The sequence below is a fragment of the Manacus vitellinus genome, unplaced genomic scaffold, assembly GCF_001715985.3.
Source record: "Manacus vitellinus isolate BGI_N305 unplaced genomic scaffold, ASM171598v3 scaffold_43_pilon, whole genome shotgun sequence".
In the NCBI taxonomy this organism is placed as follows: domain Eukaryota; kingdom Metazoa; phylum Chordata; class Aves; order Passeriformes; family Pipridae; genus Manacus; species Manacus vitellinus.
The window spans coordinates 6,632,039-6,659,767 of record NW_021940560.1 but is presented as its reverse complement, the minus strand read 5'-3'; the positions used below and the strand labels follow the sequence as shown (position 1 = coordinate 6,659,767).

General features: G+C 44.1%; 2 protein-coding genes across 2 annotated transcripts; one reads left to right on the top strand and one right to left on the bottom strand.

Moving 5' to 3' along the window:
• The first annotated feature begins 953 nt into the window (after positions 1-953).
• Positions 954-10,061, top strand: UBXN4 (UBX domain protein 4). Its single transcript, XM_025895786.2, has 12 exons — positions 954-1,087; positions 1,923-1,951; positions 2,745-2,863; positions 3,423-3,591; positions 4,043-4,145; positions 5,761-5,815; positions 5,953-6,117; positions 6,908-7,035; positions 7,752-7,854; positions 8,204-8,335; positions 8,641-8,849; positions 9,426-10,061. The coding sequence occupies exons 1-12, from the start codon at positions 969-971 to the stop codon at positions 9,562-9,564; spliced, it is 1,470 nt and encodes a 489-aa protein (XP_025751571.1). The 5' UTR covers positions 954-968; the 3' UTR covers positions 9,565-10,061.
• LCT (lactase) lies at positions 9,596-27,439 on the bottom strand. The gene is given in 19 exon segments (XM_025895785.2): positions 9,596-10,845; positions 11,534-11,770; positions 12,580-12,803; positions 13,716-13,850; positions 14,420-14,529; positions 14,892-15,094; positions 15,495-15,693; positions 16,549-16,839; positions 17,372-17,640; positions 17,944-19,503; positions 20,754-21,399; positions 21,753-22,437; positions 22,773-22,816; positions 23,207-23,274; positions 23,927-24,029; positions 24,460-24,594; positions 25,387-25,403; positions 25,826-25,858; positions 26,776-27,439. Coding segments are annotated over 19 exon segments (5,835 nt in total). The 3' UTR covers positions 9,596-10,633.
• Between the last annotated feature and the right edge of the window lie 290 nt (positions 27,440-27,729).

The following is a 27,729-nucleotide window of genomic DNA, read 5'->3' as shown; positions in this document are numbered from 1 at the left end:
CCAATACTTCCAGGGTAAAGTTGATACATCGGGTTGAAAACCAGGTGTTCGAAATGGTTATATTTTTGATACCTGTCCCTCTGAGAAGCCTCGTGACCAGACAGCAGCACTTCCCCTGGGGACTCCTAACAAATCAAAAATACTGCATGGAATGGCAACTGGGATGGAACAAACAAGTGGTTTGTTGTTGTCACCAAATAATGGACTACTGTACTGCTGTACTTGTGACTCAGATTCTTCATGAAGTCCATTCCAAGCTGCTGGGAAGTAATACAGATTGAAGATAAACAAATGGTGGCAAGCCAGGGTAGTTGTTGAAAAATGGTTAATATTCATCAGAATTATTTATTTACCCACATCCTCACTGAAGTGGTGCTTTGGAAGATAAATGGATGATTGACATGTTTCATTTGATTAAAATAACACTTCTGGATCTGTGGCCCCACTACACCTTTTCAGTTTCTCTTACCTGAGTAGCTCCTCTGCTCCTGTTATTCCTGTTCCCCTGTGCTCCTCACTCCTTTTCCTCTCCTACTGTTCACATCAAGAAAAGCACAAAATACAAAACTAAGATACAATTAATCCTGCAAATAAATGTTTCTTGGTTTGTGTATTTTTTTCAACACTGTCAGACTGTGAAACTCTGCTGAATTATGTATTTCCAAGGAGTGGAGAACATAGTTTTACCTATCAGCAGCTGGTGAACCAATATGTAATTAAATTTATAATGGGGGGTAAGTGGCTGATGGTTTTGTCAGGTTAGGAGGTGAAGTTTACTGTCAGGGAGAAGTAGTGGTTCCCTCTGTGCTTCAGGATCTCTGTGCATGTTATGAGGGTAATCTGGAGCAAAATTATCAACTGACTTGAAAGTAATCAAGAGTGTCTTTCAGAGGTGATCCCAAGTGATTTGAAGCAAAGCCAAAATCAGAGCAGAAAAAGCAATTTGTGGTGGATTTAGCTTCACAGAAATGTTGTGTCTTGCAGGTGAAGATGAACAATCGACTGAGATGGCTTCGAGGTGGGAAGATGAGAAGGTGACTGAGGCTGCCTCAGATGGGTTTGTTGCTATTAAAATCGACACCAAAAGGTTCGAGCCCATTCTAATTCTGTCACTTATACCATCTTTCATTGTTGATGATGAGAATAAGAGGCTTTGAAGTCCTCACCCTGATTAGGAGGTATTCTAAATACAGGATTCCAGAGCATAAGTGAGTTCAGTACTCCTGAAGCCTCTAGGGCCTGAGAAAATGTCAGAATTTACTGTTGTGTTCTGCAGATATTCACTGTGTATTTCTGATTGTATTCCAGTACTAGTAAAAGAATGCTTGAAGTTGTCCTTTTTCAACAGGAGAAGACATGAAAGTGCTATAAAAAAAGCTGGAATCAAAATGAAGTGCTAGAGGCAGTTCTTGATTTGCCAAGTTACATAATGAATTAAAAACCTTTCATGAATTGAGAAGGATAAGAATCTGTAAAGCCCCAGAGAAAATGTGTTTGCCTCCATTGTAACACAGGGAATGGAGAAGCATTGAAGTTCCTGAGTAAATTACGCAGCTATTTTGGTTATGTTTGTGTTCCAGCCCAAGTGCACAAAGTGCACTGACATTTCCCAAAATGGCATTATTTTGAAATGCTCTATAGACATTTTATTAGATTTACTATATTATTTGTGCTCCATAGACTAGATTGCCTCTTAGCACTGCTTCCCTCAATCTGATGTAGTCAACTGTGATAACCAACCATTGTCACCATGTCAACACTTCTGCAGAACACTGATGAGAAGATGCAATGCAAATTTGCTTTTAGTGTTCTCTCAAGTATTTAAATAGTTTTGTAGGACAGTTATTTTTATGATGAAAGACTTAATCTGAGGTTGTTGCGAAGCGATCGCTCCTCCTAAATGAATCTTTTCTTTTCCACAGTGAAGCATGCCTGCAGTTCTCTCAAATTTGTATCCTTTGAGATCAGTTTAGATGCTACATTATGATTACAGATAATTGCTCATTACAAGTTAATACTGTTCTTAAGACAAGTACTTACAAGCAACATTATTGAAAATACTTATTATGGCACAAAAGTGTGCAATAAACTGTGTATTTAATAGATACCATCTGTGTATTCAACTTACTGTCAGTTCTTAGAGAAAGTGAACAAGTTTATGTTAATCCTGTGTAATTCTCTAAATAGAAAATGATCTAAAATTGATGTCATCAGAATAACCCACTGGTATTACTAAGCAGCTTTCAGTTATTAGTTGGGGCTCAGAGATACAGGGGAGGAAGAACAAGCAGTGGACAGGGTTCTGTCACAGACACAGCTGTGGAGTCAGGGAAACATCTCCCTGCCTTAAGGGGGTCACTGCACAGAGTTCTGTATGATGCTGGGAAAGGGGATTCAGAACCTCAACTTGGATTTCCTTAATGCTGTAGAGAATTCATTATTGTCCACTTAAATGTTGTCTCACACTAAAACAAAATCTCTCCAGTCAAAGCATGATCCGTGCCCGGAAGAAAGTTGGAGAAAAATATTTTTGCTTAAACCAGTACAAAGAAAAGAAGAAATATTATCACTGATATACAGTGTTTGCCAGTGTCTCTTTTTCCTTCCTCCCTTGGCACTGACAGCTGGTGAGCAGGTGGAGATAAGAGTGCTGGGCTGGAAGCTCCTGTAGGAGGGACGTCTGCCTTGCCCTGGAAGTTACTTTATGAACTTGTCATTCACTGCCCTTAACTGTTGCTGTGCAGATCCCGTGGTGTGTGTTCCATCCAGCTTTTTTATAGGAGACAATGGAATCCCTTTGGAAGTCATTGCTGGCAGCGTTTCTGTTGAAGAGCTTGTTACCAGGATCCATAAAGTTAAACAGGTAACACTTGCTGACAGCTGGGTCTGTGACTGAGTGTGCTCAGGACAGGTGATGGCCCTGGGCAAGGGGGAGTTACTGGTCCTGTGTCCTTCCAACAACAAAACTGCAACCTGGAATTCAGCACACAGATTGAACAGGCTGGAAGCTCTGTGGAGAAGTGCTACATTAACTTTTGATTCACAGACTGGTTTAGATCGTGTGTGTAACCTGCAGTATTGAAGAAATGTGTTGAGATCTCTAAACTGGAATGACATACTAATTGCTGTGGTTTTTAATACTGTTCTGTAATGTGGATTTATAAAATTATGCTGTGGAACATAATGTAAGTGTAGATAGTTTTATCACTTTGATTTGATCACTTTGATGATTAATTTTAGTGCAAGACTAAAATTAGGAGAAGTGTGAAATGCATGATTGCACTATACTCAACAATATGTGATTATTCTAGTTTTATATTTTAATAGGGCTGATTCTCCAAAAATAGCTCACTCTTGACCTTTGAACCCGTGAAAAATATTTGAACTTTCATGGCCTCAGTTTTTTTTCTGCAATTTCTTAGATGCACACAGGGAAAGGGCGGCCTTTGGAAAATGGCACTCAGTCACCTGCCCCCCATCCCTCCTCCCAGTCTGATGGTGCTCCAGAAAATACACAATCCAGAGCAGCAGAGTCTTGTAACTCCTCTGGGTCTGCTATGCCTGAGGCAGTAAGACCTTCCACCAGTAATGGTGAGTGCTTTGACACAAATGCTTGCTAATTTACTTTGGAAATATTTTTTTTTCCTGAAAAGAAAGTTTCTTATGTATATGGTAGTACATAAAAGGCAATAACATTGTGGACTCGTTGAGGACAGACTTGGGTATTCCAGAATGTTTTTTGCAAGTCCAGAGGGAAGAATAACCTGTCGTTCTGCTTAGCTTTAATGAGTGAGGAATGGTTTGTAATACAATAAAATTTGTGTATGCTTTCCTGAAAAAGGATTCAATGAAAAAGTTTCTTTGGGTTTGCAGCCTGAAATCAAACTGCTGAGGGGGGAAGTCTAAGTAGCAGAACCTCAGATTTCCTTGAGATATCCCAGCTGCTGTAAATTGTGGCTAACAATGAGCATAGTAGTTTTTATCAAAGAAATATACCTTTAGTTTTTCTCTTATGCTTTACTTTCTTGTAAATCCCTTGAAGATGGAGCAAATTCTGGTTCAGCAAGCCAGGAAGCAACTAATTCTGCAGATGAGCAAGTGAGTGATGCTCAGCCTGTGAATGATCTTGCACTCAAGGTAGAAAGGTAAGTCTTCTTTTGCAGACTTCCTACTGTGTTGTATTTGTTTCTCAGGAGGTTTTGTTGGGGTTTGGGTTGGGGTTTTTTTAACAAGCAGCCTTAATTACAGGACTTTTAATCTGTGGTCATCTGGCACACCTTTTTGTGGCCTTGTTTTTGATTAGATGTCTGTGACAATACAAGGGCTGATACTAAAACAGCTTTTAAGTTAATCTCATTTTTCATGTACTGTGAAAGACAAAGGTAATCTGGAAAAATACAAATGTTCACCTTTGATATAACTTTGTACAGACCATATGGTTGCTGCAAATTTTTGAATTACTTAAAACATTGAACTGAAAACACTGGAAACTGGTGTAATAAAATACTAACCTAGGTTTTATATAGAGATGCCTTCTTATTTCTTCTTGTTGATTTAATGACTTTTTGTAGTTTAGGGATATTGAAGAATCCAGAGGAATCCTATTCTGATACCCTTATTTTGCTTTGATCAGTGAACAGTGATGAGTTATTTTTAGTATTTTGAAGTATAGTGATCAGAAACATCTGGTTCAAAACATGGTTCATTCCTTACACTGATTGTTTTTAAATACAGGATTTTGTGTATAAACTTGGTTTTAAGTAAGGCTGACACTATTTGAAATATCCAGCCTAAACCCAGTTACACATATTTAGCAAATCAGATTATTTATAATATATAACATTTAAATGTTAAAAATTATTTAATTATACAATTAAATATGTTTATTATAATACTTAAATGCTAAAATATGTTTTAAAACTACTTCTTGCTTAATATCAGTTTTCTTCCAAAGTTATTGGACAACAGGGATAATTTTTACATAATGCTGTTAAGACAATGAAATAATTTTTAATATAAATATCAATGTTGCATTTTAAAAAAATCCATTAGTCATTATATGAATCTGGCATAATTTATCCACAGCATTGTTTCAAGGGGGAAAAAGAGGCCAAGCTGTGTGCTAACTACCATTTTCTTTTTAAGAAAACAGTACCACACAAACAAGATTTTTCTGGTTATCTGACTTATCATGTTTGACTGTGCCTGCCCTTTCCCCAGACTAAAATTATGTTGGGCTTTTATTGTCAATCTGCATTGACAAATTGCTGGGGTTTAAGTCACTCCTTATTCTCAGGCACCTTTCTGGAGAGCTGAGACAGAGGCATGTGCATCTCTGTAAGTGCTACATTACTTGTGTTCCATTTGAGGAAGTGATTTGTGCAGAAGAAACCAGATGGTTTAAATAGCTAAAAAGAGTCTGAGATTTAGTGTTTGTTACCACCGGTCCTAAACAGTAATTGCTTATTGTACGTCTCCGTAAGTTGGTCCTACAGCAAGAATGTGTGGGATTCTTCATTTCCTGAGGGGAAAAGGACAAAGGGAATGTGTTGTAATTCCACTAACAGTCAGAAGGGAGGTGGTGAATCCCCACCTGTCTTCGTGTGGGTGGTGCACCGCATGTGGGTGAATCGTGACTGTTACAGGGGTATCAGCACTGGGCTCCAGTTCATTTCCATGTGTTCTGCTCTGTGTTTGCAGATGCTTCCTTAGCATCTTAAAATACTGCAGTAAGGCTTCTTGCTTTATTCTTAAATTTAGATTAACGAAAAGGCTTGAAGAGAGGCAGGAAGAGAAAAGGAAAGAAGAAGAACAGGTAACACAAAAATGTAAAACCCCTTGCAGGGTATTTTATACCCTTATTTGAATAAATTCCTTCTGAGACAGATGTACTTCAGTCTTTTCTCTTGTCCAAGGGAGTTTTGTGGTCCAATTTTATATCTTTCTATTCAGAAAGAAATTAAGAAAGAAATTGAAAGGAGAAAAACTGGCAAAGAAATGCTGGAGTACAAAAGACGACAGGAAGAAGAAATGACCAAACGTATGTTGGAGGAAAGGAACAGAGAGAAGGCAGAGGAGAAGGCGGCCAGAGAGCGCATCAGGCAGCAGATTGCAATGGTACACGGGCACTTGGGAACAGACCTTCTGCTCCTCTCTATCACAGACCACTGGTGTAGTGAAATGATAAATTTTCTTTGGTGAAACTCTGCGAGATTGTTCGTTTTTCTGTTTGCAGTCCTGCCACGGTTTTGGTGTTTGGGTTTTATGTGGCATTTCCCGTGTATAAAATGAAACTTCTGCTTTTGTATTCATGATGATCTTTTCTATCTGAACAAACGTACCAGCTTTTCTGTCAAATTGTTTCAGACTAGGGAGAATTATCATTTAAACATAAAAATCAGTGCCATTTAGGCATGGTACTGAAAGAGCAGCACAGGGAATATTTAATTGTAGAACACACATGAGAATACCAGTCTCAAAATGGTGGGGAGGGTTATTTTCTAGGTTTGTGTAAATGTGTGTGCATAGATGGATGCAAATAGATTGTAACAACTGAGATTCTTCCTCATTATTAGGGTTTGCTGCAGAACACTTAGAATTGCAATCGTGTAACTTGGCATAAGATTTTTGCCTTTATCTTCCCTGGAGCATTAAACTTGCATGGGAAGATCATCTATTAACAACTGTCAGTGGGAAGTGACTCATGAGAAGTGTGGCTAATGACACAAGATTGTGCAGCCTGGCAGTGAATAATTCCTTGCAGCACTACTGTCTTTTCTCCATATGCTCTGCTCCTGTCTGTGCAGTTCTGTCTGTTCACGAGTCCAGATCGTGGCTGGTTGTTTGAATGAATGTTAAGCAACAACTTACAGCAAAAATTAAGGTTTCTCTTTGCTCCTTCTGCCAGGACCGTGCTGAGAGAGCAGCTCGCTTTGCAAAATCCAAGGAAGAGGCAGAAGCTGCAAAAGCTGCAGCTCTTCAGGCCAAACAGGCTGAACTAGAGGCCAGGAAAGAAGCAGCTCAAAGGGAGAGAAGGTAAGCTGCTGTAGAGAAACAAGGGTATATTTCTGGGGAGAGAGGTAAAGAAACGAGCTTTCAAGAGATTTAATATCTATCCTAATCTATTGACAACATGTTGCAGTATTAAACTGTTTAAACAGTGACATTAAAAGTTGGCTTTTTTCCCCACATTAATTCGTAGCTATTTTCATGAACATTATGTTCTCTGATAACTTTTATCCTTTTGACATTGCTGATTATGAAACACCACCTTTCCTTGTGTGTTATTTTGGTTAGATAACAGCTTTTTCTGCCTGATCTTTGATTTAAATACCAAATGTAATGGGGCTGGATGGGGGACTAGATAAGGTGAGGATGTGAATGGTAATGAGGGGACAGAGTGGCTGACAGTGGCACTGCTGGGGAGTGGTGCTGGTCCAGCTGCTGGGCTGTGAATGGTGGGCTGAGATTCAGCAAGGCTTGACTGGGACCTTGTCAGAGCTGCCTCCTGCCTTGCCCAGTGCTGCTGTTTTAAGAATGATTCTGACCTACAGAGCCTGTGTATGGAGTTATGGAAGAGATGCAGGGTGAGGGATAAGCAAGAGATTATCCACTGTGAATCCAGCCCATCTGCAGTGCCAGGAGTAGGATGGCTGTCCCTCTCTGCCACATTTCAGTCCAGCCAAGCTAAAGCCCCAGGAGTGTGTGTCTGTAACTGTTTGTGTGCTGACTGACCCCCGTATGTCCTGCAGTGCAATAGCCAGGATCCAGTTCCGCCTCCCAGATGGATCTTCCTTCACCAACCAGTTCCCATCGGAAGCACGGCTGGAAGAAGCAAGGCAGTTTGCTGCACAGGTAAACTGTGGGTTTGTTCTCTCAGCTACAGGCTGATTACAACTCAGTGTAGCATCAACTAGTTGATTTGAGGTGGAGTTGTCATCAGCTCCTCTCCTTGGTGAGTATTTGAAGGGGGGTTTGGCAGCATCACTTTCTAGTGCCACCTTTGTATCACTGCTGTGTATCATCAGTAAGAGACACGGAGGAGTGAAGGATCCCCTCATATCCTACTATGAAGATGATTGATAGTTTGATAAGAAATCTTAGCAAGGTACACAAGATATACTCAACTGGCAAATCAGCAGTTGTTTGAGAGTGAACAGTTACCAATATAATAGAAATGAAGTTTCCTTTCTGTTTTTCCCAGACGGTTGGTAACACTTACGGCAATTTCTCACTGGCGACAATGTTTCCCAGGAGGGAGTTCACCAAAGAAGATTATGGAAAGAAGTTACTGGAACTGGAGTTAGCACCCAGTGCTTCAGTGGTGTTGCTGCCGGTGGGTGTTGGCTTGGTTCATGTTTCACTGTCCTGCAGGCAGCACTGCTGCAGCTGGGAATTTGCTTGTCAGCCCTCATATTTGGCTTGAATTTGGGGCTTTTCTGTGTCTACACAGATTGCCAAATTACTTTTGTTTTTGTCAAGATTCACTTGGAGTTCTTCTGAAGCAGATGAATGGTGGCATTGACGTTTGTGTGTCTAATGTGTGTCTGCTGAGCTGCTTCTAAATTACCTGTATAATACTCTGTCTACCAGAGCATGACTTCAGTATCTGACAAATGTGCTTTGTGTGTTCCTGACCAGGCGGGAAGACCTGCTACTTCTGTTGTCCAGGCTTCAGGCAGCGACCTGTGGAAGTTCCTGGGCACGATACTTTACCCCCTCTTAGCGGTTTGGAGATTCATTAGCAACTTTCTGTTTACGAGCCCACCCCCCTCCCAGCCCGCGGTGAGAGCAGCTCATCAGCAAGACCATTCAGCCCCTTCAACATCCAGCAGCCTCGAGCAGAGCAGGTGAGACAAGTGGCCAAGGCAGCTGTTTCTCAAGCTACTCGCCTGAATTGCTTTAATCTTGTAGTGGGGAACTGCACTTCCAATTACAGACCAGGAAAAGCATTGTCTTTAAAAGTCATTTATGAACGGGGAATTCAGCTGTAAGAGGTGGCTTCACTTCAGCTTAGGATGGTATTTGTTACTTAGTATGATACTTTTTACTTCAGATAGTGTGTTGAAAATGAGACATCAGATGGTTATGATGTGGTTGTAGATGAAACTCGGGCAGCTGGAGTCAGATTCTGACAGGGTTTGTACTGCCTGAGATCTCCCCTGTACCAGGACAGCTGCTGGGCTGTTGTGGGTAAAGCAGCCCCATCTTCCTCAGTGACAGGGAAATGAGATTCTGTCAGTTTGTCCGACTGCAAAGTGGCACATTTTCACCTGGGTATTGCTTCCCAAGGACACAAAGGGCTGAAGAAAACTATGACTGGGGATAAGAGAAGGAATAATGTGCAATTTGTGTTTATTGCATCTGCTGCTTCCCTTGTGTAATTATTGCTGGGGAAACTCAAACCTCTGTCCTTTGTGCCCTAGACAAGCAGTCAGGAAACGAGCCGTGGAAAAGCGGGGGGAAGACTTCAAAAAAGAAGGCAAAATATATAGACTGAGGACTCAAGATGATGGAGAAGATGAAAACAATACTTGGAATGGAAATTCTACACAACAAATGTAGTTTTGAGTAACTGCAGTTACTATCTGGCTGCTTTTTTTTTTTTTTCCTTCTCTTCTTTTATTTGATCTAAGTCAACTAAAGGTTCTGGACAAGTGGGGCTTATTTTACACTGACTGAATTACTTAATTCTTATTCCTGCGGTGGAGTCTGGAATGGAGTCACCTATGTCAGAAAAATCAAGTGAGTATAGGTGAGACCTAGAAGCAAAAAAAGTAAAAAGACTGAAAACCTCCATCAGCTTTCATAATTATTACCCTCTGCCATAGAAAGGCACTTTTTAATCTATAAATATTCTGCTACATGAATCTAAGGGCCAGATATATTAATATAAAGGTCATGGTAGACAATGACTGATTAAAATGAGGGTCTCAGAAGCACTATAAGTAGCAAATCAGGTAACTAATTTATGTTTAACTTTTTTCTTGCTTCTGCAACTGCAAGCAAAACCTTGTAGTTTTTAATTCCCTAAGCACTCAATAAACTATTTTCCAGAAAAATGTCACTGTCTTGTGAAGTTCCTCTGAAGTTCCTGTGGCACAGGGAAACAAGGAAACTCAAAACACAGCAGAGAAATGTTTTAATCCAGTTTAAACGACCTTGCTGTACATGACATAAAGGAAAAGGGGGGTAAAAACCCCATCTGTGCAGTAGCTGCACTAGAACAGTACAGTCTAGACCAGTTTTCACCAGTATAGGCACTAACTTGTCTTAAAAACACTAAGAAGCAGTAGAGCTTTGAGGGGCCCCCCTCAGATCCACAGAAGATGCTGAAGCACAAACAGGTTCCAGCTGAAACTCAGAAACCTCACATGCAGGTAGGAACAAGCACTTTGGTCCTTAAGAAATCAAACCAATGATGCCCATGGAGAAAAAAAGACAGTTAACACAGAAGAATAATTTTCCTCCCCATTTTAAAGCTGGGAAAAGCAAACACCACAATGCTGGGGAGCCATCTCTGAGGCAAGACACAAAGCTGCAGCAGAACAAGCACTAAGTTTCTTCTTCTGCTGGTAGAACCTTCTTTTTTAAGAAAAACCAAACCCAAAAACCAGTTGAGCAAGTGGAAATGTTACATTTTACTTCTCAGTTCCATGTGTGATTGTTTATGGGATCTTTTGACTGATTTTCCGTATTTGTATCCAAAAAGAGCCAAGGCCAAGGCTCCAACTCCTGAAAGAGCAAAAAGCATGTACAGGGCGATTTCTGCACTCTGGGATGTCAAATCCAATCCCAAAAAGCTCACAGTGGCAGCTGCTCCTGGAGTGGGGTCTGGTGGTGTCACTGGAAACAATAATGAAGTGTTAGTACAGAGCCTGGGGGAGCTGTTCCTTGCAGGTTTGGGCACTGCTGCTTCCTGCCTCCACACGGCTTTCCACTGTGCTGTTCCCTACTCTGGGGATCAGGGGTTGACACAGTTCTGGCTCAGAGTGAAGGCACAGTGGAGGCTGACAGTGCAATTCCTGAGTACACGTGAGGCTTCTCAGGCATCCACGGTCATCCCCAGACCCCCACACTAACACTGGGTGCTGTTGATTGCCCTCCTCTAGTTCAGGGAACATAAATCACAAAAGGATCAGTATTTCCAAAGGCTTACCCAAAACACTGATTCATATAAAGTACTCAAAACTGATTAGAAGAAATGTGGGAGTACTGAATGTGTGTGGTTTGGAAAACCACATCCTGGGCAGTTGTTAGTCAGAGAAAAGTCTAATGGAATAACTCTCTTGCTTCATGTTGGAGACAGGTGTGTGTTGAGGGGCTCTCGCACAGGATTTCAGCGTTAGTCTGGCTTTGCACACAGGAATGGTATCACTGTACATGGATGTCCTCAGTCATAACAAGGACTGATGATGATAAGAGCCTTTAGAGGGAATACTGCAGAAAATACTGTCTCTAAAGACTGTAGATTATGGAGAACTTTAGCAACTGGAATCAGATGCAAGCACACAATTCCTGCTGCACCGCTTACCTTCTGGCTCCGGTTCCAGACAGGGATGTGGGCCCGTTGCTGGGTCTGGAAACCCACTGCAGTTTATGATCTGTGAGTAGTACCTGGCAGAGGCCTTGGGGCGCCGTGGCAAGGCGGGGTCTGAGAAGTTCACGTGGTAGAGCCCAAACCTTTCATCAAAGCCCACGGCCCACTCCAAGTTGTCCATCAGGCTCCACGCGGTGTAGCCCCGTAGGTCAACGCCGTCGTGCACCACGGCTGGGGCAGGAGCAGAGAGAACAGGTCAGCGTGCCACCCCTTGCCAGCCACAGCATGAAATGCTCCACAACATCCACACCTGACACTCCACCTCCTTGGTTTTTGGTTTTTTCCCCATTCCCACCTCTCTCCCGTGTTGACTCAGAGCAGTTGCTCTGTGCTACTTCAGCTGCCAGGTTACAGCCTGGGTAGTTCAGTCACTGCCCAGGACTACAGGCTGCTTTTCTCTGCTCCAAAAATCAAAGCTTTTGTCCGAGAAACAAAGGTTTGGGAACAGAGAAGAAAAGCCATCAAAATGCAACAGCTGGTGAAACAAGTGTTTGTGGTGCCTCATGCCACAGTAAATGAGCACTTCCTGAACACCTGGCTGGCAGTTCCCAGTATGTCAGAAAAGCAAACTGAAAATGCCCTTTCCTGAAGTTGCTCAAGCACTGCTGTAACTGAAACTAGTTTGGGGGTTGGTTTTTTTACCCTTTTTTTTTTTTTAAATGCAGTTTTTAGACACAGCAGTAGTCAAACTAGAAGCCAAAGTAGTGTTTGGCTAGAGAGGCACCTAATGAAGGAACCTGCCCTTACCCTGCTAAACCCAGGGTTTGTTCTCCCCTTAGATCCCTTTCCTGGCACAGTCGTGACTTCCGTGGCAGTTCTTGGTAAGCCCAAAGGCTCTTGGAATTGGATTCAGTAAACTCTTACACATGAGTGTGTAACAGGTGTGATGGCAGTGCTGTTTCAGCCCTTGCTTTATCCACCCCAGTCTCCAGCTCTCCAGAGCTCTCTCTGGCTGATGAGGTTTCCACCACCACTCCTACCTTTCAGTGCCTCGTTGATGTAGCTCCGGTAGTAATGGATCCTCTGAGTGTCATTGAACACAAAGGCCCCCCTCTCCGAGATCCCGTTCTCAGTCACATAAATGGGGGGGTTGTTGTACTCCTCCTTGATCCACCTCAGGATCTTCCGGAACCCAAAGGGTGTCACCTTCAGCCAGGTAGAGCCGGAGCCCAGCCAGCTGCGGTCGCTCACCGTGGCCACACCCCTGCAGAGGAGACACTGGGGAGGACCAGTCCCAGCTCCTGGCACCTCAGCGCCCAGGGCTGAGCTGGGGCTGGTGCCCACAACCCTAAAAACCACTCACAAGTGGTTTTTATAGAAAACACTTCTCCTGCTTTGCTGTGTAAATCAGCCGTGGCTGAGGGTGTGATGTTGGCTCCAAATCTTTGCACACTATGACACCAGTTCTACTTTCCAACGTATCATGCGGTGCTTGAGCACATAAAATTGCCCTTCCTACCCACATACAGGAATGCAAGACTGAGCCCAATGTCCTATGGGGCTAAACCACAGGGGCTGGGATGCAGCAGCAAAGGCAAGTTAAAACAATTTCATATATTCCCTGTGGAAAGGTTTCGGAAAGCAGACAATTTCACCCCCATGTGTAGTCCCACCACTACTTTAATTCCCATCAGGAAAACTGATAAGCTCCTATCCTTTACCTTTTGAAGCTGGGGAATGAAATCAAGTATCTAATGAAAAATCTTTACTTATATATACCTAACCACGAAGTGATTTAGCTATTTAGCCTTTGAACTCACATTTATCCAATGGAACAGTATCCATTAAGCAGGATAACCCCACAGTTCAAACTGCAGACTGGAGACGGGAAATATGATAAAAACTCTTTGCAGTTGATCCCAAACCACTGGGAAACTCACAAGTCCAGATTCTTTCCTTTAACAGATCCTCTGATTTTCCTTTTTCTGTTTCAAAGATTCATGTTTATCATGGAAATAACAGCACCACTGGTACTGTTTGGGGCTGTTTTCCCAAGTATTGGTTACAACAGCTTAAAATACCCATCTCACAGATTTATTTGCTATCAATTTACACTTGTCAGTTGGCCCAGGCTCCAGGTGTGCAGATTTTACTTGACCAGTAATTCATCTCTTACCTGTCAGAGTCATATGACTGAACAACCCTGGGAAAGTTTAGGTTGTATGCTAAAACTGTGGTGTATTGGTTTAGACCAAAGTAGTCATATGTGCCTTTAATTCTTTGCTTTTCACTTTCAGTAAATTCTGGAAGTCTGCAAGAGAAAACAGAGAACACACCCTGAACACACTCCATGTGTAATGCTGGTATCCCTGGGACCAGTACCATGATCCTTCTGGAGGAACATGGGAAAAAACAGGAGGAACTGGGAATGGAAAATAAGAACTGTGATTCAGAGGGACCAATGAGTTCTCAATGCCAGAGTTCAGTACACAGTTTCAAGAAAAGGTAAAACAAATTTTTCAGAGTTGTCAGGTAATGTGTCTAATGCAGCGATACAGGCATTTACTGTATCACTGAGCTGCCAACTTATTACCCCAAAGCTGTGTTATATCAGTAAATTTAGTTTGCAAGAGAGATACAGACAGGGAACAGGCAACCCCCCCTGCTGTGGAACTAGATAATCTTTAAGGTCCCTTCCAACCCAAACTATTCTATGGTTCTATGAAAATGTACACTACAAGTTTTCTGTGAGGATACAATGAGCTGTTTACAGTAAGACTGCAACAGAGTCATTGAAATGTAGCACTTCTATCCCAGAAAAGCTGCAGGTCTGAGCACAGCAAGTGAAACAAGGGCAGGAGTGTGTGCCTGGGCTCTTACCGGGACTGGCTCAGGCCCTGGGCCAGGCTGCGCTCCCGAATCCTTCTCTTCATCACCTCATTGTAATCACCGTTTTTGAAAATGGGATGGGCAAACCAACCTAGTAAAAACTAAACCAGGAAACAAGGGAGGATAAATCATGTATCAAAACGAGGGATTTAACCATATCTCTGTCACGAGCTGCTTTATAGGTGATACCTTAATTCATAACAAACAGGCACATGGAGATGTCCAGCAGTGCCCATATAAAGGCAGTAAATTTAATAAGCTTTTGCCACTGCAACCGTATTTTGTCTCATTTCTGTTGCCTACTCTATCAGCCCCTAAAGGAGAGTGATACATTTCCTTGCAAGTGGTGCCTCTGGTTCATCCTTTTCTTTCAGGTTCTGGGCATGTCCAGCACTGGGAGAGGGGTTGTCCCCACGAACAGACCCGGGAGCAGCAGGAGAGCTGTGACCAGGGGTCTCTGTACCTGCATGAACCGTCTGGAGGCCTCGATGTCCTCCTGCTTGTGTGGGTTCCGTGGCTCTGCCCATTCAGAGCTGATGGTGATGGAGATCAGCCCTCCCTGTCTGGCCCTGTAGGTCTCGTTGTAGAGGTGCCAGACCTCGGCGTGGGCCTTTATCAGGTTGTGTCCCACCACGTAGGGAGCTCGGCCCGGCCGGATGGAGATTCCTGCAGAGACAGGGACAGCACAGCCAGTGGAGCAGCACTTCCCAGCTTTCTCATGGCTGCCACCCAGCTTAACACAATCCCCAGGACACCCAGAACTGTCCACAAATGTTTCAGCCCTGGGCTGAAATCGGTCCCTGGAGCTGAGGTCTGCTCCAGGCAGCACGTCTAATCCAGGGGCTGCAGAGGAGGGCTGGATTAGAGGAGTGGGAGAAGGAGGATGGGTCTTGGAGGTGACAGGCAGAGTGAAAGAAGGACCTGCCCCACAGCAATCCAAACCCCATCTATCCACACCACACCTCCTTCCTTCCTTTGCCAGCCCCAAGCATCTGCTGTGCCGCAGCACAAACCAGCTGTGCCCGCAGTGCTGCCAGGGCTCTGAGGTTGTGCCCAGCAGTCCTACCTGGAGCAGCTGTGCCAACACCATGGCCAAGATATGCAGTGTTGTAGGGTTCATTGAGGGTTATCCAAAATTTCACTTTATCTCCCAGTCTCTGGAAAAGGAGCTCAGCATATTCCTTAAACCTCTGAATTATTGTATCATTCTCCCACCCACCGAGGTCCTGCAGGGCCTGTGGGAGGTCCCAGTGATACAGAGTTACCTGTGGGGAAAGACAGCAAGACAAAGGATCCAACCAGTCACTCTCACTTCTGGAAATAAGGACAGTAACCCAGACTCATTTATGAACACACAAACTGTGCTTTGATCTGTGGCCACCTGTTCCTAATGGTGACTGGAGTTTGTGGTGTTCACTCGTGCACTCGAATAAAATACCTTTTTGCCACTGTTTCAGTGTTTTCTTTAGGATGTGGGGAAATGACTCAAACTCCAGGGACCGCCTGAGGGTGAAGATGGAGCTTTTACCAAAAAGCACCTTGTGACAGCAAGAACTCCTCAGTGAAGAACTGCTGCACTTGCACTGGTGAAATACAATCCAACAGAGCACCAGTCTGGGCTGGTCCAAGGTTATGGGACAGGTCAGATTCACTAACCAGTGCTGAAAGAGCTGACTGATGCAGTGCTGAGGTCACTGTCCATTGTATGTGACCCTGTGGAGATTCCTGGCTCCTGAGAAAAGAATAATGTTACATCTGTCTCCAAGAAAGGCAAGAAGGAAGATCTGGGGAACTACAGGTTGGTCAGTCTCACCTCAGTGTCTGGAAAGATCACTGTGTAGGTCCTTGTGGACTCTACTTCCAAGGAGATAAGGGACAAGAAGGTGATTGGAAACATCCAATAATAAGGTTACTATGATCTTACTGGGTAAAAATATCACTATATTCCCAGTTTATTCCTTCATGCAAACCCCCATGTTTCTTTGCAGAACGCAGTGAAAAACAATGAAAACCAATTTCTCTGTGAAGAAGGGTGTGGATGGGAATACACACATTGCTCTGAGCACCAGACTTGGGTTCTGCTGTTTCTAAGTTACCTCGAAGTCACCAGTTTTAGTTACCTGAGGCTTAATGTTGGCTGCCAGCAGGGCATCGATGAGCCTTTCATAGTAGTTCAGTCCCATTTCATTGATGTACCTGGTGGTCCCATCTGGGAGAACACGGGACCAGGAGATGGAAAACCGATAGTGAGACACCTTGAGGCTTTTCAGCATTTCCACATCCTCCTCAATCTTGTGGTAGCTGTCACAGGCTACATCTCCGGTGTCATCGTTGCTGATTCTCAGGGGAGTGTGAGAATACTTGTCCCAAATGCTCAGTCCTTTCCCATCTGCTCTCCATCCTCCCTCAATCTGCAATTAATCGAAGATGGGGGGGAAATTGTTAGTAAACCCTAAATTTAGGTCTTGGCCTAGCAAAGAATTCAGCCTGTTAGTGTTCGTGGTGCCACACAATATTTTGGCTTATCAGCTTAAGACTAGAAATAGCAACGTTTTTGCTGTACCTTGGGCCTCAAGGTAAGACACATTAGCAAAGGACAATGTCCCAGAGCAGGCAGTGTTTCAGTTCATTAATGCTCCATGTTGGTTGGATCTTATGAAGCCCATGCTGTTGTCCTATTTCCTGTGGTATAACCACACCCTTAAACACTTCCAAGTTCCCCCCTTTTAGAGCAGTTGCTACACTAACCCTTAATTACAGTAAACCCCAATGTTTAATTACAGTAAACCCCAATGTTTAATTACAGTAAACCCCAATGTTTAATTACAGTAAAACCCAATGTTTAATTACAGTAAAACCCAATGTTGCAAAAGCTGTAGGTGTCTCATCCAAATTGAATTAACTGTCCACAGACACTCCAAGAGTCCCTCTCTGTTTCCTGACCTGGTATGCTGAAGTTGCTACGCTCCACGAGAAGTTCTTTGGGAACTCTCCATACACAAACTCATCCTCTCTGGGCAGTGGGATCCCGTTACTGCGGATGATTTCAGCGTAGTACACAGCCGAGCGCTTTGGGGTCCTGGGCCTGTTGGGGTTGTTGAAATCAACCTGGAGCAATCCAAACCTTGGGTCATAACCATCCGACCACTCAAAGTTATCCATGAAGGACCAAGCGTTGTATCCCTTCAGATTAACACCATCTAACCTGGAAGCTGAAAGACCAGAAACAAAAGGAAGGGCATCAGTGGGGTAATCACACATAAATGAACCCTGAGGAACTCACTTGTTTTTAGCTTCACAAAGGTCATTAAGACACTCTTCACAGTTGGAGGACACAAAGCACAAGCAGCCATGCAGAGGAGATCACAAAAAGAAACAGCATGTTTATATTGTGCTCAGGATATTTGAAGACTGATATTAATCACTTTTAAAAATGGTTCTTCAGAGGAATAAAGGAACCAGAAATCTAGAGAGGAGGCACACAACCCCAACAGAACAAAAGCAAACACCGGTACCTTTTAAAGCTTCGTCAATGTATGTTTTGTAGTAAAATATCCTGGCATTGTCATCCACATCCGATGTGGTGTCTATCGCCACCCCGTTCTCAATGACGTATATTGGGGGATTTCCATACTCCTCTTTGATCCAGTTCAGGAGCCTCCTGAGCCCCCAGGCCACGGGCCGATGGCCTTCGAGACCTGAGTAAGGCCAGGAGCTGTCAGCGCTGATTGAAACTTCCTGGTCATACTCATAGGAGAAGGGATTCAGGCGGGTCGTGGAGTGGGTGATGATTTTGGAGGTGTAGGTGTTGAAGCAGAACACGTCCGCCGTGCCCCGGATGTACTCGCGCTCCTCCGCCGTGAACGCCGGCAGGCGGGACGAGGGCAGCCCCTGGAGCTCACTCCTGTTCCCGACCTTCCACTTCATCGCCTCGGGGTAGTCCCCATTTTTGAAAATGGGGTGTGCAAACCAGCCCACCATGAACTGCAGGTACCTGTCTGCGGCCTCCACGTCCCTGGGGTCGCCGGGGGACTTGGGCTCGGCCCAGTGGATGTAGAGGCACAGGGCGATGACCCCTCCCTGGCTGGCCCTGTACCTGTCGTCGTAGGTGTGGTAGGCCCTGGCGTGGGCCTTCAGCAGGACGTGGGCAACCCTGTAGGGAGCACTGCCAGGGTCCTGGACATTGGGAGGGAACGTCCCCTGGCCATAGCCCAGCCAGGCAATGACGTAGGGCTCATTGAACGTGATCCAGAATTTCACCCTGTCCCCGAAGGTCTGGAAACAGAAGTCTGCGAAGCTGTCAAACAGGTCAATCAGGGTGTTGTTTTCCCAGCCACCGATGTCCTGGAGAGCTTGGGGCAGGTCCCAGTGGTAGAGAGTGACAATTGGAGTGATGTTGTTTGCGACCAGCCCGTCAATGAGACGGTTATAGTAGTCAACTCCATGGCTGTTGACTGAGTTGTTCCTTCCAGTGGGGAAAATTCGAGGCCAGGACAGGGAGAAACGATAGTTCTTTACCCCCAAGGCTCTCAGCAGGTAAATATCTTCCTCCACCTTGTGGTAGCTATCACAAGCAATATCTCCAGTGTCATTATTCTTTACATTCCCTGGGACATGGGTGAAGGTATCCCAAATGCTGGGCCCCTTGCCGTCAGCATCCCAGCCTCCCTCGATCTGGTAGGCAGAAGAAGACACACCCCAGGTAAAGCCCTCTGGGAATGTCCCATGAAAGTACATGTCTCTTTCAAAGGCAGTCTGAGACGAAAACTTTTCCCAGACAACCTTTGCCTTGGAGGGAACTTCTGATGCTGGTAAATTTGGCAACTTTGGTGGCGCAGGTCGGTCAAACACCAGTGGCGCAGGAGATCTGCCCAAGGCTTCGGAAGGAAAACCATTCTTTTCAATAACACTGGAATAGAAATAAGCAGATGCCTTGGGAGTCCTTGCTCTGTTGCTGTCTTCAAAGTCCACATGATGCAGCCCAAACTTCAGGCTGTACCCCAGTGGGCCTTCAAAGCCATCAACCAGGGACCGAGAGATGTACGACCGAACATCGACGGCGTCGTGTTTCACCGCTGCCACAGAGACAACACCACACACTGTTACACACTTGAACATTCTCTGAACACAGCTCAGCACAGCAAGCACCACAACTGAGGGTGGTGTGACAAGCCAAACACCTACAAATGGGTTTTTAGGCTAAAAAAACCTCCCAAACAATTATGAGTATCAGGCAAGGAAAGCAGTCAGCACTCTAACAGGAGCTGGTCAAATGCTTAGTGATAAAAACGTGTGAGGAAAGAAGTATTAGTCAAGAGATATTTGAGTACAGGCCACTTGTGCCACTGGTATCCCTTTCCCTGTGTTCTTGCTTTCAAGTAGATTTCATCAGTTAAGGTAATGGTGCATTTTAGATTTAACACCATAGTTGAACTGAAGCATTGCATGTATTCAGTGCTTGCCTTTCTTCCCTGAGCTCAGGAGAGTTTCTTAAGGCAGAACAGTGTATTCAATGCCAGCAGGGGCAAGTCCAGCATCCTCCCTCACATTGCCTACAAAAAAGCACTACATCTGTCTCTCTCTCCAGAAAAGTTCACTCCCCATGTGCAGTCCATCTCCTTTACTGCAGCTGAGGCACAACAGCAATGCTAAATTGTGTTTTATCACTCCTAGCCTTATGTTGAGAACTAGGTCAAGAAGATCAAATGTTGTACACTGATCACCAACATATTTAACACAGCATATTTAATAATGTTTTCCTGACAGTATTGTTTTGAATATCTCAAGAGAATCAGTTAAATCTCTGTTTGAAACCTCAAATCTCTGTTCCTGCCCAGAACTTGAGTCACTAATATTATTTTTACATCAACAGATACATAGCTTGCAAAGAGATAAGCACAACTGGAACCTTCCAAAAATGATTAAGATATAAATATCTCTCTAAAGCTTCTAACCTGAAATGGTGCAGGATGCTGCCGGTTAGATCTGATGAATTAGTACAGGCAGTTCAGGCCTGATCTGTGAGATCTCTACAGGCAAGATCCTGCAGGCAAATCATCTTCAGGGGAGCTGGAGTATATGAACTGATCTTAGGGTCCAGACTACATCAATCCATATCTATGAAAACCTATTCCCATATCTAAAGAGGATGGAGAGCTCCATACCTGGACACCAGACAGGCTGGAGTAGATGAGGTCACACTCACCACACAAGAGGCAGCTGACCATCACTCTGCTTTGATGTTTTGCAGTCAACCACCACGGAAGGGCTAAAATAGCCAGTTATCATGACTAAAAAAAAATACAATAATTTGATTTCTCCTTACCTTTTAGGGCCTCGTTGATGTACTGTCGGAAATAATCCACTCTCAGGGTGTCATTAATGAGATCCCCCGTGTCTCCCGTGGGCACACCGTTCCCTGCTATGTATATTGGGATCTCTGTCCCTGTGTATTCCTGGGATACAAACTTCAGCAGCCTTCTCAACCCCCAAGGGACCACATGGACCCAGGAAGAGGCAGCCTGTGGCCAGGAAGGATCCACGTGCAAGGAGAAGTTCCCAATGCTCTCGTATCCTGGAGCGCAGGTCCCGTCAGCCCCGGCACTGACCAGGCGGGAAGTGTAGTGGGAAAGGCCAAAAAAATCTGCAGTCCCTTTCACCCAGGACTTCTCCTCCTCTGTAAACACAGGCAGCTGTGCCACTGTTGTGGAGCAGTGCTGGTTCACTGCCTGGATCTGAGCCTTCAGGATCTCAGGGTAATCGCCATCGACAAATATGGGGTGGGCGAACCAGCCCAGCATGAACTGCAGGTACCTCTCAGATGCCCTCACGTCCTCAGAGCTGGCTGGAGTGTTGGGTTCAGCCCAGTCCGAGTTCAGCACCAGCCCCACCTTTCCCAGCTGCTGAGAGCGGTATTTGTCATTGTACAGGTGCCAGACCTTGGCGTGAGCCTTGAGAATTGTGTGAGCCACCTGGGAGCAGAAAGCAGAGCAGCACGTGTCACACTGCACCACACAAAAGCTCTCGAGCCTTCAGGTTATTGCCACGTGAAAAGGGCCTCTACATCCAAAAGAAAAAGCCTTGACAAAATGAATAAGGTGGAGAATCTGACTATCCTTCAACACCAGCTTTCAGAATGGAAAAATAAAATAAGAACATCTAGCCCCTGTTAACAAACCCATTTTTTGCAGGTACCATAAATCCAAGAAGCAAATAGTTGTCTCAGAGGCCACATTAGGTTTGAACATAGTTAAAGTACAGAACATTAGAGGAAAACAACCCAACAAAAGCAGCTGTAGGATCCTAATTATTCCTGTGTCCCTACCTCGTAAGATGCCACTCCTGGGTCAGTGATTCCTGGGGGATGCTCCCCGGTGCCGTAGCCAGCGTAGCTGATAACCCAGGGCTCATGGAATGTGATCCAGAGTTTCACTCGATCCCCAAAAGTGGAAAAGCAGAAGTCTGCATAACTCACAAAAGCATCTATGATACTGTCATTCTGCCAGCCCCCAAGGGCCTGCAGGGCCTGGGGGAGGTCCCAGTGGAACAGAGTCACCATGGGCTCGATGTGAGAGTCCAACAGCTGGTTAATTAACTGGTTGTAATAATCAACACCTTTTGAATTGATGGTCTCATTGGTGCCAGCAGGGAAAATCCTAGGCCAGGACACAGAAAACTTGTACAGCTGGGGGTGAAGACCCCTGAGCAGGAAAATGTCATAGCTGGTTTTGTAGTAGCTGTCACATGCCACGTCTGCTGTTTGGTTCAGGTGGACATGGCCTGCATGCCCAAACTGATCCCAGATGCTCTCCCCTTTCCCATCCTCTGCCCAAGCTCCTTCAATGCTAAAGGCACCTGTGGATGTGCCCCAGAGGAAACCATCTGGGAAAATGTCTTGCAGGAAAGAATCCCTCTCCAGTTCAGACTGTCCAGCAAACATTTCCCAAACTGTTTGGTAGGAGGAGCGAGGGGCAACAACAGCAGCTGGGTTCTCCTGTAGAGTATTTGTTTGGCTGGAAATGGAATAAAAAGAAATTAAAATCTCCAAGATGAATGCCACTGCCATAGAATTTGCAAACATGGAGACTAAACTAATTTTTTTGCTTCCCATTCATGTCACATAAGCCACTTTAGGGTACAGTTCCTTTGTCATCTGATCAACCCAAGCTGCTGCCACCCAGGTGGTAGTTACCAGTGAGGTAACTGCTGAGCAGCTCACGTGCCAGATATCTAATCTGCAGGCAGATTCTCATAATTCATTACAGCCAGGTCAGAGATACAAACAAAATCACTGCAGTGTGTAGAAATTGCACATGCTACAACTGCTCTCATTGAGTTTCCATGGGATAAACTAAAACTAATCAATCCTGCTTCTGTAATCCTCAGCACCTCCCTGCACACTGACATCTCTCACATTTCCATAGGTCCAGTTGGCTTCTCCCCTAGGAAAGCCTCTATTGGATTTGTTTATTTATAACTATTTTTGCAGAAGAGCAAAAGGCTTGGGAAACGTACTTGTCACTATTGGCTTGAAGGTGCAATTTGGGTAACTAAGGATGAGAGAGTGGAAGAGGATTACATTATGGGATTAGTAGCAGGATAGAGGATTGCCTGTAATCACAAGAGACTGGGCTCAGCAGAAGGGCCTCCCTTTCCAGCCCTTTCAGCCACTGACAACAGCCTTTACCACCACAACTGTCTTGTCTCTGCCTGCTCATGTGTTTCTAGAAGACTCCGTTTTATTATCTGATTTGAAGATCAAAAACTGTACCTTGAAACATGAGACAAGTAGTCCAAGAACTCACTAGTGTCACATCCAATCGTCCGTGTTCCTTCTTTATTAAGAGCTGAAAACAAGCAAACAGTAAGGGAAGGACTCGGTCCCACCTCAGGAGCCACGGACTGCACGGCACTGCCTGTACAGACAGTTACTCCTGGAGGAACAAGGTGCTCCTCACAACTAAGAGCTGCTTTTCTCAGATCAGATGTATTGGGTTCTTTATTAGGTATTTACAAGTTCATGTTAAAAAATTATCATGGAATCATTGAATCATTTAGGGTGGAAGAGCTCTCTAAGATCATCAAGTCCAGCTGTTAACCCAGCACTGCCAAACAACACCAGTGTTGTAGCGTCCCCAAGTGCCACATCTGCACGTCTTTCAAATGCCTCCAGGGATGGTGACTCCACCACTGCCCTGGGCAGTTCTGCCAGGGCTTGACAACCCTTTTGGTGAAGAAATTTTTCCTTGTATCCAACCTAAACCTCTCACGTCACAACTTGTGGCTGATGAAAATTACAAAAAGTTTTGGGGGGAATTTCCTGCTTCCTCTCCCTTAACACTCACCGTCCATCCTTAATTTTCCAAGAAGGCTACAAAAGACCATAAAGTTATTTCATCTAATAGCAGCAGCCTAAATTGGACAATTTTGAATTTCCTCTATAATTTATCATGCAGATCTTAGCTAAAAAACTCTCCTCCTTCTTGAAATGCCACTTACCTGTGACAATGGCAGCTACTGGTATGAAAGGATTCTCTTCCATGGAAGCACAACCAAGGAACTTCAGACTAAAAACCAAGATCTCTATGTCCTTCCAGACACTCTGCAAAACCAGAAGTCAGGGACTAGCATGAAAAGAAGCATCAGTCAGCTCCTAAAAACATGCTATTGCAGTTTTTGCATTGTACATGGGCAGCTCCTTATTTTGCTGCCCAGGTACTGGATGACTCTTGTTTTATGGAATTTAAGAATGCAGGTTTTCAACCCTGGACAGAAGAATTCTGCCATTCTGGTCATAAATGCATCAATAAGACCAAGATGATCCTTTCCAGCACTTTCCAACACATGTTTTTAAGTCAGAATAACAACAGAGAAGCAAGTGAGCACCATGCAGCTGCTTCCCAGTGTAGCTGCTGTCTGAGTTCTCCCAGAAAATCAGGACTGTTCAGACATGTATCAAGGAACATGAAATTCCACTTCTATTTATGGTTTGTTGTCTGCTGCTCTCATTTTAACCCTGTGCATAATGTTACCTGGAATTCATCTAATTTCTTGTAGAAATCTGTTTCATTTCCACACTGGTACTGAAGGTTGAGAGACAGAAAGTCTACTGAATCCTGGAATAAAGAAAAGGAAAAGAATCATCCCAGACTAAAATGTTTTTTGGTGTTTTTTTTTTTTTTTTTGCAGGTATTACATTAAAAATACATAAAATTCTGAAAAGTTTGCTAAAGACATATTGCTGGAGTAAGAAGCCATACAGCTGCATGGGATCCCTGGACAATATAATGAGCTCAAACTGGATACTGTCTGGGAAGATGTCTCCCTCAAAACAAAGTAAAACTTAAACAGCTAAATTAAATTCTAGGATTATTTTATGAATATAATATTAATGATTTACAATGACTTTCTTAATTAGTAAGACTGTGATTAATCAGAGAAACCTTTGCAACTGTGTGGGTCAGGCCTTATCAATAACCCTTTGGGGAAAGTCCACTTCAGAAATCTCAAGGGAACAAGGGAACAAATTGCGTTCCCTTATTACACCAGCTGATGAATTTGGAAGAAAACTGATAAGCTTTCAGTTCATTTTTCAGTCTAAGGTTCTCTTCTAGTTTAGCCAGCTTGTGTGATGCAATTTCTGTTCTCTCCCTACAAACCACACCTTGCTCAAATCCTTGCAATGTCATACCTACAACATTGTTCACCCCAGTACTGATTTTTGCAAGATTGTGAATACAGCAAAAACCCTGCACTGTCATTTGTTCACATCAACATCCTCTGGGTGAATCCGAACAGAGAACTTGATCTTCCAGAAAGGATTTCACTGTCTTTGTAGAGACTAACTTCTCCTCATGTTGTGCTTTCCCTGTGCAACCACATCACTGCTAGCACAGCTCAGGCTGTGTTTTAACATAATCAGCAGATTTTTTAAATAGCAGTTATTTAAAATAAAGTATTCTTATCTTTGGTATGCCTTAAGTAGGTGCAAAGCAAATGATAACGGGTACACTTTTTGGAGACATCTTGTCATTTAGGCAAGTATATTGCTAAAATTGCCAATTATGAGAGCAAATATGTCTCCATCTATCTTAATCAGTGCTTACTAGCCAAGAAAAGATGCTGAAGGAATTTTGTTAAATTAGCTAGCTTCATGTAATTAGACTAATGAAATAAGTTAAACTTACCAAACTGGTCAATTGGTCAGCTTGCTAAAATCTTTAAAAAGACCCTAACATTTAAAAAATCTTAAAAATCTTTAAAAAAATCTACAAACTTGCAAAAAGTCACTTGATCCCATACACGAAAATCAAGTTAAATCAAGTCAAATGTATATAATTTTGTAAGTTACCTGAAGAGAAACTGAAAGCAGTTCTGAAGAAGCACTGTCCAAAACACCACCTGTTTCTAAAGCAATGGACAGTTTTCCACCTGGAAAGAAAAACGAGGCAGTCTGTTAGTGACATATTAAGGACAAATAAAACCTTCAGTTTGCTGTAGTTATTTTAAAATCAGTGTTAAATTTTTGAAGCTGTGGAACAGCAGACAGTGCCTTGGGTAGGGGATTTCAGAATTCCCACTGCGATTTCAATGGAGAGCTGCAGAAGGCAGAAACTCAAAGGCAGAATTCAAGAAGCCTTTGTCAATAAATTGTGCCCTTCCTGCATAATTATAAGTAGTATCTTTAATTTTCATGCCTTTGTGGTGGTTCTATAGTGGTTATTTTTTTAAAATGCATTCTGTGCTGAATGCTTCTGCGATGCTGGGGGAACAGGAACTTGAGGGACAGGAGACACAGGAGAGAAGCTGGGCAACTTCTAAGGGCTATCACCAGATAGTGTGAACTGTACAGCAAAGCATTCCTGACAAATGCAAGAATTAAATATAAATTCATTCATTAAAAATGTGGATAAAGGAACGTTGACTCAGTCAGCTCTACCAGCTGTCTGTTTGAGACAGAAAAATTCCAAGGCCAGAGAAGGCAGACCCCGGGGGACAGCTGCTTGGAAAATCCCAGGTACCCACCATGGAACAGGTGAAATTCTGTTGCTCTGTGTAACACAGGTAGATTTTAGATTTAATTACTGTAAAACCCCAGTGTGTGCAATGAGGAAAGTCAACCAAAGGACACTGCAGACTTCCTCACACTATCGTTATCTCATAGGAGACTTCTTGTGTCTTGTTTTTTCATGGTTCCATGCACATTTCAGGCAGTTTTTGGTCTTTCCTCTGTGGGTTAGGAAGAGGTACACAAAAATACAGAGACTGCAAGTGGCAGTTGCCACTCAATCCTATCACAACATGTTTGTAAGTCATATTGGAAATAGCCCTGTCCCCCCTCTCCTTACCGGCCGGCGAGTGTTTCTCATGGAAGATGGTGTAAAACCCTTTGTGGGCAGCAGCCACGGCCTGGGCTCTCTGCTGGGGGTCAGGGTAAGGCAGGCTATGCAGGACCTCCTGCAGGTCGCTGAAGGTGACCCACACATCCACCAGGTCCCCAAAAGCACGGAGGCAGAACTCTGCATACTCCACAAAAAGGCTGGCAAAAGCACTGGCTTCCCTCCCTCCGGCCCGCGCGGCCACAGCGCCAGGGACACGCTGGTGGTGCAGGACCACCACGGGGGTGAGCTCTGCAGCAACCAGGGCCTGGAGCAGCTCCCTGTAGCACTGCACCTGAGCTTCCTCAGGCTCCCTGGCATTCCCCTCGGGAAGGATGCGTGACCACGGCAGGAACACTTTGTAGTGCGTCACCCCGATCTCCCGAAGGTGGGAGAAGTACCGGGGCAGCTCCGAAGCCACGAGGTCTTGTTGGCACAGGGAACCATGTGCTTCAGCCACAGCAGGGCCCTGCTCCTCCTGGGGCAGCACTTGGTCCCTCAGCCCCAATTTATCTGCCAACTCAGTGGGCAGAGGCCCAGCAATGGCAATAAAATTCTGAGCAAATTCTCCATCTATCCCAAGGCCGGGAGAGACCAACAGAAAGAAGATGAATGTCGTGCAAATCAGCTCCATTTCTGAGCCTGCTTCACAAATGGCAATTCCACACTACATATAAGACAGTAGAAGTAATATTTAACCAGAATTATCTGTTACACTGATAAACGTTCCCAGAACTAGCTGACATTGGAATTATAACAGACCAGGATTTTTAATCAATAGATAATCAGACCAATGGACAAACACAAAAAAATCTGTCAAGCAATTAGTTGGAGAAAGGTCACGTGAAAACAGTTTCTGAGGTGCTCAGGTTCCCCCTTAGACTTGAATATCAATTGACATTTTGCTGATACTGCCTCCATTTC

Coding starts and splice junctions, on each gene's coding strand:
- UBXN4 (XM_025895786.2), top strand. CDS start 969: ATGTTGTGTCTTGCAGGTGAAGATGAACAATCGACTGAGATGGCTTCG. Junction 4,146..5,760: donor CTTGCACTCAAGGTAGAAAG/GTAAGTCTTCTT, acceptor TCTTAAATTTAG/ATTAACGAAAAGGCTTGAAG. Junction 8,850..9,425: donor AGCAGCCTCGAGCAGAGCAG/GTGAGACAAGTG, acceptor TTTGTGCCCTAG/ACAAGCAGTCAGGAAACGAG.